This window comes from Rhyacophila brunnea, unplaced genomic scaffold (assembly GCF_057557595.1).
Source record: "Rhyacophila brunnea isolate RB1 unplaced genomic scaffold, BYU_Rbru_1.0 scaffold_8, whole genome shotgun sequence".
NCBI classification, from domain to species: domain Eukaryota; kingdom Metazoa; phylum Arthropoda; class Insecta; order Trichoptera; family Rhyacophilidae; genus Rhyacophila; species Rhyacophila brunnea.
This window is the reverse complement of record NW_028233350.1, coordinates 40,028,603-40,042,677: the sequence shown is the minus strand read 5'-3', so window position 1 is coordinate 40,042,677 and position 14,075 is coordinate 40,028,603. Positions and strand designations below refer to the sequence as shown.

Sequence of the window (14,075 nt, the reverse complement as noted above, 5' to 3'; positions counted from 1 at the left end):
CGCTAGTGGATTGTGTATTTTATCGATTCACCGAAACAATATTATACACATTCGTGTAATTAATATAAAATATAATCTTTTCTTTTGAATAAATTATTCCCTTTAATGGACAGTATTAATTAAGTAAGAAAACGGTAATATTTATAAAGGTATTGATTTTATATACAATAAGCCACAAAATTATATTTACATCAATCATCAGTATAATAATTAATTACTATGATATTATTAAAATATATACTTAAATTTTATTTAGATTTAGCGACATTGTCATTCACAATTAGGTATATTAATTTATGTTGTGAACGTCTTAAATTAATAATTTGTAATATTCACTACATACAATAAATAAAATTAGTCTATATTTTCACAATAACTTAATATTTATAATGCTCTCTAAAATTTTAACATTTATATTATATTGTATAAAATAATATGTTTACATAAATAACTATTACTTTGTTTTACTCTCGTAAAAATAAATAAAATATAATATTTGCGATCTCCGCGTACATAATATTATTATATTTTTAATAATAAATGAATTTGTATTTTATAACAAGCAACACCAGCCGTAGTTGTATCGCGCGGTATATTCTACTTTACGTTACCGACATCTAATGTCACTCGAGAGCTTTCGGCTAGTTGAAATTCCAACAGTTTTACAAAAACACGGGAGTGGGGGGTCGCTGGCAGTTTGAACATGGCACACATCTGAAAGGTCGAAAAGTGTCCGTCTATGGGCGCAGCAGATTATCTACCAAAGATAACTGTATGGTTATTAACTGGCATGTTCAACCTGTTACGAGAACTGTCCGTCTGTGGCCGGCAATTCTGGTGTCAATTGTGGCGTTAAGAACTAAACTAAGTAATACAGTAACGAACTATATTTTCATTTCTACCCACAAAAATGACTGTATCAAATAAGAAACAAAAACTTGGAGCTTGTAATTGTAATTATTCTGACAGACAGTTTCAAAATTGGTTGACCGAAATGTATGGGGTAAGTGATAAAGCTAATATGTGGGCTATGTTATGTGAGTGATATCTAGAACATTATCATTTTTTAATAGAATTCATAAAAACTGTTTTTTCTTTGGCATGCGTATGTAAAAAGGTTCGCTAACCCTGCACTAGGACTAGACAATGCATGTCAAAATTTAAGTAATAGAGTTAGAACTGTGCAAAATGGCAGCAAATATAATACCGTCCGATTTTATTGACACTGTAATATTAATGTTTTTGAAGTTATACTTCTTTTGGCGCGTTTAGGAAATCAGATCAGAGTGTATTTTTGGTGTGTGACATGTAACACATAATATATTTGTTCACACGAAAAAAAACGCACTCGATTGGATTCGAACTACCGATTGTTCGGTTATCAGCCGAACGCACTACTTTTACGCCACATTATGATACTACAATCGTGACGATTATACAGTATAATATTATAGTTTAGAATTGTTCCGTTGCTTAAGCAGCGAATTTCTTATTGTCGGCCATTTGCAATTCCTTACGTAAAGAAACTATTAAACGTCAGTGACAGTTGGTGCTTAACAACGAGAAACCATTATATAATTTAAAGTGTATAGAAATAAACCAACGGCGTTCCAATAAGCGGTCCTTTTTCTTGAGTGTGTAATTTAACAAGATAATTAAGAGCTAGTCAAAGAATCTAGTTTATCACAAGTTTTGTTTTTGTTTTGTTAAGCCAAAGTATAATTTCTAACGCGCGTACAGTACACACACCGTTTTTTTTAATGGACGCGGTGGATCAAATTTGCCACCCTTAGGTGCTGAGGCGAATGACCTTCGGCAGAGGCGGGAGGCTGAGCAGCCGTTACGGCATGAATGGAAGTAGGTCAGGTCAGGTCAGAGTGTTGCGAATCGCGATCAATGAAGCCTCCCGGCCCAGCTCATTCATGCGGCCGCTCCGATCGTCGACCCTCCAAAGGACAGGGAAAAGGCCGATTTCGGAGACGTCACAATATTATTCTAATTTTGAGGACAACAAAGCACGTAGGTACTTAAAAAAAGCCACTAAATTTTCTAAAACTACAGTACGATTTTTTTTATCCTGACTCTGAATTCTGGACTGAGTGGGAAATTGAAGTCACATCTTTCACTGTCCTGATGAGTGTTCTTAGCATTTGAGCTATCGAGCTATCTATGATTCAACAAAACTACATTGTCAAAAACTTCAGAAAGGTATTTTTTTTATTAAAAATTCTGGACTGAGTGGGAAATCGAACTCACATCTTTCACTGTCCGGGCGAGTGCTCTTAGCATTTAAGCTATCGAGCTATCTATGATTTCATGCATTTTTAAACTAATTAATAATTAGGATTAATAGGGGGTACTTCAATTTCTGCCAAAAGGCGATCAGCGATTTCTAATTAAATAACGATATAACGAACTTAGGAAGTGCTGACAGCAGGTGTTAACCAAATTTTATCATCAATGTTCATATACCTACTTGTGAATAATAATATTTATAATATTATAATCTATGGAAAGTACATCCATCCATGATAAATCCTTGATAATAACGTGCCCTCGTGTAAAATAATAGATTGATTATTAAAAACTATTTTTTTCTGTGCACAATGCGAATGACAGCGACGCTATTTTCATTTGCTTTGTTCATCCATCATCGACTTCAAAATAATATTTTTTTTAAATTGGAACTACGCAAAAGACCTGTGTACATTTCAGGCTGAATTTTTTGAATAATGTAAAATTATTACTAGGTATGTATACCGAATATAAGATTAGGTTATTTTTTTCGGCTACATGTAAATTGTACGTAAAACATTTCACCGTGAGCTTTCTTATCGGAAGGAGATGACCGTATACTATACGGTCTTCAATGTTATTAGATTAAATATGAACATTAATTCAATTTTAATAGCTGATTTTGGCAAAATTCATGAATTTAAGAGTGAAATCCTAACCTAACCTAACAAGTTATCCAGTAAGTATATCGGCTATTTTCAAAATTTGTTTGCTGCTGGCTTGCTGTAAAGTGTGAACCGACAAGAGCCGTGTTTTATTTAGACATGAATTTTATGTCAGTACTATACGACCCAAAGAGGTTGGTTGGACGGTCTTTAATATACGGCCATATATTTCCGATACAACATTTCACGGCGAAATGTGATACGGCTAACTGCATACGTACAAGTTTCCGGACATGATTTTTTTCACAGATAAGCGTACCTAGTTATTCTGAAATTTTCAAAATGATGTATTTTCGATAATGTACAATCTAACATTATTATAAATGTAAAAAAAAACCTATTCAGTGGCAGTTTAAAGTACGCGGAGGCCTGAGGCACTGATAAACTTGGAGGCGTCTGCAACAATTTCGCTCATGTGATATTACGCTCGCTGGATTTTGATAGATTTTTTTGTGCATTGATTGATTGGCATGAAATTCTAAATTTTGATCGTAGTGCTAATTATTGTTTACTAGAAAATTATCAGATTGCAGTGCCACCTGTCAATTTTACTCTAAGTTTAAGGCTTATTCTTCAGCTTAGTTTTCATACGTTCACGCTTTTTCTCTGACCTTACCGGTTTCATTCTAGTATTTCAGACTCAATTCTTGGGTTGCTGCATCAACCTGGCAGAGATTTTGTAGAATCTCCTGCCTGCCAAGCACGCCATCGCTGAACTCATTCATTTGTCAAGCGGCGACGCAATGCTGACGGTTCTTCCTTATCCATGTTTCTATTTTTAAATTGATTGTGTATTGGATAACACACACATTTTTGATCTAAACGCCGCTTTGTTGATTTTAATACATTTTCACTTTAATTTATCCACTTTTCAATTCAAATAAATACATAACAGCTGTTTCCTTGAGCGTTTTCAGCAGGGACCATTTTGGTACCAGTGTTTCTCTGTTATGCACTGGACATGGCCTACCCAGTTATACTCGATTCCCATGCCCACCCTTACTCAGGGGTATGTATCTACTGCAAAATTTCAGCTCAAAGGTATCGATCAGTTCTGCTCGTTCCGACGTTAGTGTCTATTGATTTGCTTTCATACTGACGGTTTTTTTAAGAGTGGGTATAACAGGAGCCAGTGTGATTCATATTTCAGTCGAAGAGAGTCCACAGAGCGAGTACCACGTCATTTTAAATCAAATTTACAACAAAATCCCTGGTCATCGAAGATTTTATTTTAAAAACATAATAATAATTATTGTCGGTAGAGCAATTTATTGCAATGATTTATTAGGTTCCGTCATCGCTGTTCGCCGGCCGTCCGAATGTAAAACAATGTGAAAAATAATAAAAGTGTATGGGGTGCCTGCACGATATTATTTATTTTTAGTCGTTATAAATTATTTCGTGCATTGGCTTTACTCAACCAACAAAATACAATAATGGCACCTACCTATTGTTTCACTAGTACATATTATAAAAGTAAAGTTGCTTTACTAGTTTGTAAAAGTGTCAGACTAAACTTAAACCAATCGGGTACATCACTAGATATATTCTAGGTTTTTTTAAAATATGCATTAGAATTAAACAATACTTGCCTATTTTTTTAATAATTATATAGGTCTTACACATTAAAAATAAATACTATTCATTAATAATGTTTTTTGGATAGCACATGAAATACAAATGTATGTAGATAATATGTGTTTCAACATCCTTCGTATCTTTAGTTCTCGTACAATTTCAGATAAAAAAGTTATTAATCTATTTCTAAGTTTCTAAACTACTAAACTAAACTCTAAACTCTAAGTTAAAAAACGTCATAATATCCACCATATTGGTTGCAATACTTCCCACCAAACAGCTGATTAACATATTGAATTTAGTAACATTTAAGTATATTAGAAGATATTATTTTTTGGTCACCCCATACTCGCTTAGTTGGAGCGAGTTTGTTTGTTTTAAATTTAATTTAGTGACTATTACTTTTGAGGCACGCATCGGCGGTGAATTTTTAATATTACTAGACCAACTATTTCGGACCACATATAAAAATATCATATTTTCAATTCTAAAGGGAATTTCTGTAGAGCGTCCCCTTAAAGTCAAATCTTTGGTTTCTGTGTACACTTCTGGACTATAGGATAGATAGCAGTAATAAATATGACCTGTTTGCAGCTGATATCACCACTGTAAGTAATATTCAGTTTACAAAGCTAATTCTGGACCCGAGAACCCCGCTTATGCATGTTTGTGCAAATGATTCAGTGTTGACAAAATCACACACATAGTATGTATGCAATTGAGTTTTTTTAAGTAAATATATTTTGACTTATCGGTATGGTGACCTAGTCACACGAGTAAGGAGAAAAAAGGATGCACTTCTTGAGGAGAGCACCAAACATGGCATACTCATCATGTCCACACCCATTGTCGACGTTTAGGAACGAGAGCTACCCGAAATTCATCCCACCCAACAAAATGGCGGCTACGTTTCCCAAATTACCCCCCATAAAATTTAAATTAATACAGTAGAACTTGGTTATTACGAGGAAGATGGGACCGACTGAATTTGCTCGTTATATGCGGTACTCGTTATATCAGAGAATAGGTATTTTTAAATGAGCGGTGACGTAACAAAAAAAGTCAAAAAACGTCGAAAATAAAAAAATCTGAAAACCATCGTAAAAATCCCCGAAACAAGCATGGTCTTCATAAACTACAAAAGAAGTTGTTTATTGTAATGAACGCTGGTAGGTACCTACGGACTTCATAAACCTTGAATTTTTCAACCATGTGAGTGGATACTTTTTCATTATTGTCGGCGAAAACAACAATTAGACCAGTGGTTTCCAAACTTTGTTACTACGCCTCCCTTTTAAAAAAATCTAATCTTGGCGCCTCCCCCCCCTTTATTTCATTAATAATAATAGACATCTTTTTAAATAGTTAAAAATGTACAAATACAAAAATGAAAAAAAATATATAAAAATAAAAAAGGTTGTTTAAATTAATTTGTTTTTCATGCGATGAATGTGCTTGTTGGGACAAAATGCTCCTTTTCTCTTTTCTACTAAACGGGATTTCATTGCAGCTAATGCAGAAAATCCCGTTTCGCATAAATATGATGTTACGAATGTTAGCAGTAGGTACTTTACTTACAACTGGCATTGCTTTTCTTGACAAAGTATTAAATTATTCTTCACTTAGATTCAACCAAAATTGAACTAGGGTTTTTGTTTCAATGAATTATCGCATGATAATTCTACCAATTTTTCCTTGTCAATCCAAATTCATCATCATTCATTGACAAATGGATTCTATCATGGGCCCCACATCTTGAAACGGGTCCCCAGGCCAGGATCTTTGGCGGGCTCATCTACCTATCGCTGAGGTTAAGGGCAGTGTGGTGCTCAAAAGTAGTGTTTCCTAAATTATATACGGGAGTTATCAGTTAAGTAGGTATATCAATCATCATATAGATAACACATCAAATTGCAACTCACTACCACATATTTAAACTATTTAATAGCCCTGAAATAAAGTAGCCGCAGGCGACTTTTTTACTATTACAAAATTTTATTATAAAATTAGTCTCCATATCTTCAGACAGGTTTGCAAACCACCTTTCATAGGATTGTTTTTTTATGTAGTTTATAACTAGCGGCCGTTTTATAAACTATGCATCTGCAAACTGCAAACCTGTGGCTACATCAATTGTGTTAAACTTTTTGCGCCTCCTTTTGCAACACTCCGCGCCTCTCAGTTTGGAAATCGCTGAATTAGAGCTGGAGTCATAAACTTAATCTGTACCCCAGCGGCATCCTGTCCGATCGGATTTTATTGCTTAGGGTCGAAATATTTATAATATAACGATCGACCCATTAACAGTATTTTAGCTCGGTATATCCGATAAGTTGTTCCTTATAACAGTGAATAAATGTATGGAGAAAATCATGAACCAAATGTCAACGAATGTTTCCTCATTACATCCGAGCTCTCGCTATGTCCGAGATCATAATAACCGAGTTCGACTGTATTTCTCAGTTAGATACCATCAAATTATTTGTTTTTGGGGATGCTGGATTCATGCTTTCAAAATATTGTTGGAAGTCCATAGGACGAGATATCTGATGACGACCATATTAAATTTATATAGTATATAAAAAATGGGTAATATGGGAAAGATGGCCGCCATTTTGTTAGGGGGATGAATTTCAGGTGGCTCTCCTCCCTAAACGTCGACGATGGATGTGTTGGTGCTCTCTTCAAAAATTGTAATTTTTCCCCTAAAAAACATTGCTTGCATGAGCAACTAACCATATTATTTCCATACCTATTGACTTTTTTCCTGTGTGTTGAAATCTGACCAGCTTTCTCACACTAAAAAAAAATCGAGGTTTTTTTTAGCTTTTCTTCCCGATTTTTTTTATACACATATGAGTATTTCAAAGTGCATATTGATTCCAACCATTCAGTACTGTGACAGACAGGAGAGCAAAACCAAAGTTTTAAAATTTTTATTTAATGTAATATTTATATTGAAATTCAATTATTATAATACTAAACAAGTTGCGTTTATAAATGGCATTCAGAAAAATCTTATCTCAACTCCGTAAATTGACATTGTATGCTTTTGCCACAACATAGATATTCCATTACTTCGAAAAACCGTATGTTGCGGAAGGCATTTCCCATACTGATTGAATGTGGCATCGCACATGCTGTGTTACGATGAAGACTCACCGGCTGCTGCGAAGTATGACACTCAGCAATGGGTGCCGTGTGTAGGTGGCGTAAAAATGACACAAATTGTCAATTTGCCGATTCAATCATTTGCTATCAAGGTACCGTATTAATTAATAGAAAGTAGATAAATAATTGTAATTGACCTTGCTGACGAGGAAGTCGGTGTCATCGAAATGGCGTCCGAACATCTTGGGGGCGTCGCCGGGTATCGGGTCGATCTTGATGCACACCTCCATGCCCTTTCGCGCCGTCTCCACCTGCTTGTGGTTGCTTTCGATAGACGTCACGATGCCAATCTCCACAAACTAAACATTATTTTCCCAACGTTAATCAATTTATTTTATATTACATCTCTTATTCATAATCAAATAACAAAGACGTTTTATCACAATAACAAGTCATCACCCCAGTTCTAACTTAACGTAAGGTGGAATTTATTAGTTTAAATTATTTATTCAAGACAGAATCCAACTACGTATAATGTTTATATAAATACAACAGAATAGCATTCTGGACAACAAAAGTTTAAACAAAATATAGCAAAGCATATTGACAAAAGACCAAAACTACTCATGACAATAATTATTCTGTCATTTTCCCCTTAGCGACAAAGCCCACTAAAAGAAGCGGAACGGGTGCTCGTGGCCAAAGTGTGTTAAGCAGCGCATTCTCGCCAGACATTACATAACGGGTCCCGTTATAGGCGAAGAGACCTATAATATTGTTGCAATTCAGAGTGCACTAGTCGCCCAAGTGCGGTAGGCGGCGTAGGCGCAGGTGGCGGAGGGAGCGTGACTATTATTTTTTTTCCTTTGTTGGCTCGTAATCCATATCCACCGCTCGCCATTCATAGCGGAATAATACAATATTTTATTATATATCTGAATTATGTCTTTGGCGGAACATAATTACATAATCACATAATAATAATTTGCAAAGACTTTGAAGAGATTATAAGCGCTCGCTTGTTAACGACGCACCCATGGGTGGGTAAATTATAGACCCCCGCACCGTTTTCGCCTCGTCACATTCAATGTGCTTCGGAGTATTTGAATATGTAGTATTTTTGTTACAAAAAAAACCAGGTGTGTCTGTATGCATTGAATTCCGAGGCACGCGGGCTCAGCACCACGTCACATTTAATGTGCTTTGGAGTATTTGATAATGTTGTATTTTCGATGAATCACCGCGCCAGTTGCGAAATTTGCACGCGCGCCCGCCCCGCTCCTTTGTGAGGCTTATCCCTTCTGGCACTATTTAAAAATCTTTTTTGAAGAAGATGCCATACTATTTCAGAAACTAAAACAAGGGCACTCTGCGACACATGATAGTCAACTAATAACCGATCGCATTCAACTTGAAACAAGTTCCCACGCGCTAATGCATAGTCAACTTGAAAGATGAATAGACCAAAGTAGAAATGACATCAACTTCATTCAATTCAACTTATTATCAATTTAGTTTCAACTCATTCAACAACAGTTGAACAATAACAAAATTTACATGTGGGAAGGTGGCAAAAGATTTGACACGTCTAGAAAGAATTGCAGCACCCCACCCCGCTTCTTCCTAAACATGTCACACTCTACTTTCATCCCCAATTTGTCAGGATGACTAAGATTCTAATGTAATTTTTTTTTCAGTAAGTCTGACAAACCTCTTTGCTGGGAACACAGATTGGAGTTCCTTCCTTGACTATCCCCGCTTCCACAATGACGCCGACCACTATGGGATCACGAGAGTTGAACACAAACTGTGGTAATATCTGCAATAGAGACAAATCAAAACCATGATTAGTATGCATAGTGATATTCATTAGAACTATTTAATATAGCGCATTAGCGTGAGGTTCGATAGTTTTGCCACGAAACATGATATAGTCGGCGTGGTGCAATAGGCTTGATGAAAGTATAGTCGAGAATAGAAAATGTAATAATAATCACATTAGCCCTGTCAAATTTCTGCATTTTTAGCTGTAAATATATGACTGAAAAACTAAAATTCGCATGCCGTTTTCCAAGATGGCGGCCATAGCAGAGTAAGTATAACTGTTGATTTTTAGTATGAGTACTGTGCACTAGCACTATGCATATGCAAAGTATCCCAATTATTTCCAGGTAAACACTAATGAGATCCGACATAAATAGTGCACACTAAACTTGGTCAGTCATGCTTATTTGTTTTCATTGGACTAAGAATACGAATTGCAGATGGTGTTGGTTAGTAAACGATAACATATAAAAATATTTTTTATCATTATGGTTTGGTTTTTCAGGGTTTCATTGAATTTTAAAAATAACTAACACCGTTTGCGATTCTTGGCTCAATGAAAACAAATAAGTATGACTGACAATGTTTAGTGTGCACTATTTTTGTTGGATCTCCACAGCCTACCTCCACTATTCCCACTGCCGGTCAATTATGCGAAATTTATTTGTCATTTTAATATCTCAATAGGTGAGACAGTATTTTTGATTATTATTACAGGGCCTTCATGTCAGCCGGAAGATAGCGGTAAGGAGATACTTATAAGATAATAGTGACAAAGTGATCACCTTGAGCCTGCAGGGGAAGACGGCAATGTGCTTGAACTCCTCCCGTTTGCGTTGTTTGAGCTGGTCACGGTGAGCCATGAACTTATCAAACAGATGGTAGATGATGTCCGCCTGGAAGATGGTTACGCCCAGGTTGTCGGCCATCTCTTGTGCGTCACGCTCCACCTTCACGTCGAAAGCGAGAATCACCGCGTACTGAGACTCGTGCTCCAGCATGGCCGACGCCTTCATCACGTCGCGCTTCACCACCGGTCCTATCCTGATCGCCGAGTACTGCACAGACACAACACATAAACACACGTTAATACATGCGCTGATATTTCTCTTTTTAGTAGCCCTATTTTAGCAGTCATATGCGGCTTTAGACGAAACCGCAGTACTACCGATCAAATCTTTACACTGCGCCAAATCTTTGAAAAGAAATGGGAATACGCCCAAGATGTACACTGTCTCTTTGTAGATTTTAAAACCGCATATGACTCTATTGATAGAGAAGCTCTCTGGAATATATTGAAAGAATTTGAAATACCGTCAAAACTTATAAATATAATAAAAGTATGCATGGACGGATCCAGAAGTAGAATTCATATGCAAGGTAGTATATCAGAATCTTTTAAGGTGACAGCAGGACTAAAACAAGGCGACTCCTTATCACCAATGCTGTTCAACTTAGCTTTAGAGAAAGCCGTTAGAGAAGCTCTGAAAGCAGAAGGTGGAGTTACCCTGAATGGGTCCCATAAAATATTGGGCTACGCAGATGATTTGGTGGTGCTCGGAGAATCTGAAGAAGAAGTCAGAGATATTTTCACTCCTCTGGAGGACACAGCGAAAAGGTTGAATCTACGAGTAAATGTGGGAAAGACCAAGTATTTGAAAATGACAAGAGGCATTGAACCCTCTGGAAACATTGGAATAAGAAACTCCTCATTCGAGAGAACCTCTCTCTTCAAGTACTTGGGCTCCAACATTACCTCTAAAAATGAAATGTCCCTAGAGCTCTCTGACCGACTGAGAAGTGGAAATGCAGCGTACTTCGCGCTGAGTCGTCTGTTCAGGTCCAAAATGCTGTCCATCAAAACGAAATTCCGGGTGTATAACGTGGTCATCAAGCCAATCGTCATGTATGGATGTGAAACGTGGGGTTTAACAGAAAAACAAGAAAAGGCGCTCCAAGTGTTTGAAAACAGAATCCTCCGGAGAATACTTGGACCCGTCAATGAGAACCACCGGTGGCGCATCCGCACAAACGCTGAGCTCTTCGACCGATACCAACCTAGAATCACTAATATTCTGAGGTCAAGAAGGCTCAGATGGGCGGGCCACGTTGTACGATCTGAACGATCTAGAACTCTCTATAGGATTTACAAAGGCACACCAGCTGGCACTCGACCTCTTGGCCGCCCTCGACGGAGATGGGCGGACAACATTCAAAGGGATGCGGAAAGGCTGGGGATAGTCAACTGGGAAGAGAGAGCGCTGGACAGAGATGCCTGGAAAAACGTTGTGCAGTCGGCCATGGACCTGAACGGCCCCTAGCGCCAGTTTAATAATAATAATAATATTTTAGCACTCCGTTCTATTGTGTTCTATGTGTGTTCTATTAACAAAAAAATTTGTTCCTGCGTTTACACTTAGAAAGTGTATGTCCTTCAGAGTGTGAAAATTAAAAGACATTGTCTAGTTATATGCGGCTTTTTGATGTATTACTAATACCTTAATTAACTGGTCGATCGCGGGACCGATTTTGGTCGATCACTCCAGAGGAATCGAATCATAAAAATGTAGAAAGCTATACGTTTAGTTGTAATACATACATATATATTATGTTTTCATTGAGTTTTTGAAGGGGAGGCATTAAAGTCGTTTTCGAATTAACCATGAGAAAGCCCACGTGACCTCGTTGTTATACTTGATTTGTATATCACTCACGGTCTACCGTAGATGTGAGAGAAAGATAAGACGTGACGCGCTTTAAAATGAGGCATAGTTTCGTCTTACCATCGTGCAGTAGGCTCTTTGCACAGTAGGAGAATAGTTTGACAAAGAGTGCAGTGAGTACCCAAAAAAAGTATGTATTTCTTTGTTTATTAATTTGTTAAGTAAGTTTAGTGTGGTAGTTCTGATACTCGATAGTAAACACGGCCTACTTAAAATTGGATATGCCTGACCTAGAATAATCCGGATGAAAGTACTCCGGATTTGTTCAGACCTTAGTATGGCCAATATTTAGCAGGTGCTAAGTAGCAGGTCATACGAACATCTCGTGGGATATTTCACATATTAATCGATTGGAATAGTATGGTCAAGAAATTTAATGTTTTATATTATTATAAAAAAAGTGACACCTATGAACTAAACATATAAATATTTTAAAAGCATAATTTGTCCACTGCAGAGAACTGTCAGTTATTAAATAAAATTTCATTCATATAAAAAATATAGACGTAATCAATAATATAGTTACCATGCATTGAAGGGTTTAAAAACTGTAAAAAATAAAAGTATAGTGCGGCAGAAACAAAATAGACTTACGGGTATTTTACTGGACTTGAGGAACTCCAAGAGGGCTTCCAGTGATCCCAGGGTCGACGCCTGGACGTAGACACCTCGGTCACTGAGCTTGATTCCTGACAGTGCTTTCTTCAAATCCTTCGCCACGTCTTCCCTGGTAACAGATAATGAATGCTTCTGTTAAAATATATCTCTGTGCAGTACAGTAAAACCTTGTTAATAAGAACACGGATAATTCGAAATTCGCCGTAAATCGAAATTTTGCAAAAAAAGTCCCTTGAACATTATTTTCATATAAAACCATACCTTTAATTCGAAATGATTGATCGTAATAAAGTACACTATTAAATAGGCATGAGGCAGTCATTGAAAATTGTGACAGATTTTTCTTAAAACATCATCAATTACTTATTTTAAGAAGGTAATATAAATAATCCTGACATTTTATGACCCATTAAGGTGACGCATCAGTGAAACGCCAAATAATTTTCAACTGTACGCGCGACGAAATTTTGTACTCGCTTCGCATTCATTGAGAGAACGTCGAGTCAGACATACGTCACTTTGCTGCGTGATGGCGACGGGCCAATTAATTCTAAAATCGTGTAAAGATGACTAAAAACGTTACCCATTTACTTTAAAAAGAAAACATGTCAATGAATATATTATTATTGTTACTAATAGAATAATAAACAGAACATAAAATGGACGTATGTTAGAGAAATAATATTTCGTTTGACAGGCGTCTTTTGCACCCGCGACCCGCAATCCACACATCGCCTAGCAACGATCTTTTTAGACCGTGCCTCAACTAATGCATGGCCTTAACACTTTATGAAATTTCTGATTCCGTAGGCACACTTATGATCGTAAACAAAATTAATGAAAATCAAAAAAAAATGTTTTTTCCCCCCCATACATTTCATAATTCATTATTAATTTTTTTTCGATTTTCAGTCGCGTGGAATTGGTATTAATGAGGTTTTACCAGCGCTCGAAATGGAAAAGTTTTCGAACCGGAGCGCTCCACAAATTTTCTGAAGATATTTACATAGTCATCAAACCGTATGTGTATTTTATAAAAATAAGTGTGTCAGATTTTCTATTCTATGGCCTATCTAGCTCTTTCCTTTTCCACGAGACGGAGCGATAATTTTACAAATTTCACGAGCCGGAACGGCGCTCCGGTGCGTTCCGTTCCATTTCGGGCCCTGGGTTTTACTGAATGTTAACTAATTCTAATTTACAATAAGTTTAATGAGTTGCACTAGAGCAGTGGTCGGCAAACTCATTAGTCAATAGAGCT

General features: G+C 36.6%; 1 protein-coding gene across 1 annotated transcript in view; it reads right to left on the bottom strand.

Annotated features, from left to right (window-relative positions):
* The window catches only part of LOC147064227 (eukaryotic translation initiation factor 5B-like), a 39,428-nt gene that overhangs the window by 8,796 nt on the left and 16,557 nt on the right, over positions 1-14,075 (bottom strand). Inside the window, exons 12-15 of the mRNA XM_085959274.1 lie at positions 12,791-12,923; positions 10,259-10,531; positions 9,361-9,468; positions 7,847-8,008 (exon numbers count right to left, since the gene is read on the bottom strand). Of these exons, the coding sequence (XP_085815400.1) occupies positions 7,847-8,008; positions 9,361-9,468; positions 10,259-10,531; positions 12,791-12,923 (676 nt within the window). The remainder of the gene's footprint in view (positions 1-7,846; positions 8,009-9,360; positions 9,469-10,258; positions 10,532-12,790; positions 12,924-14,075) is intronic.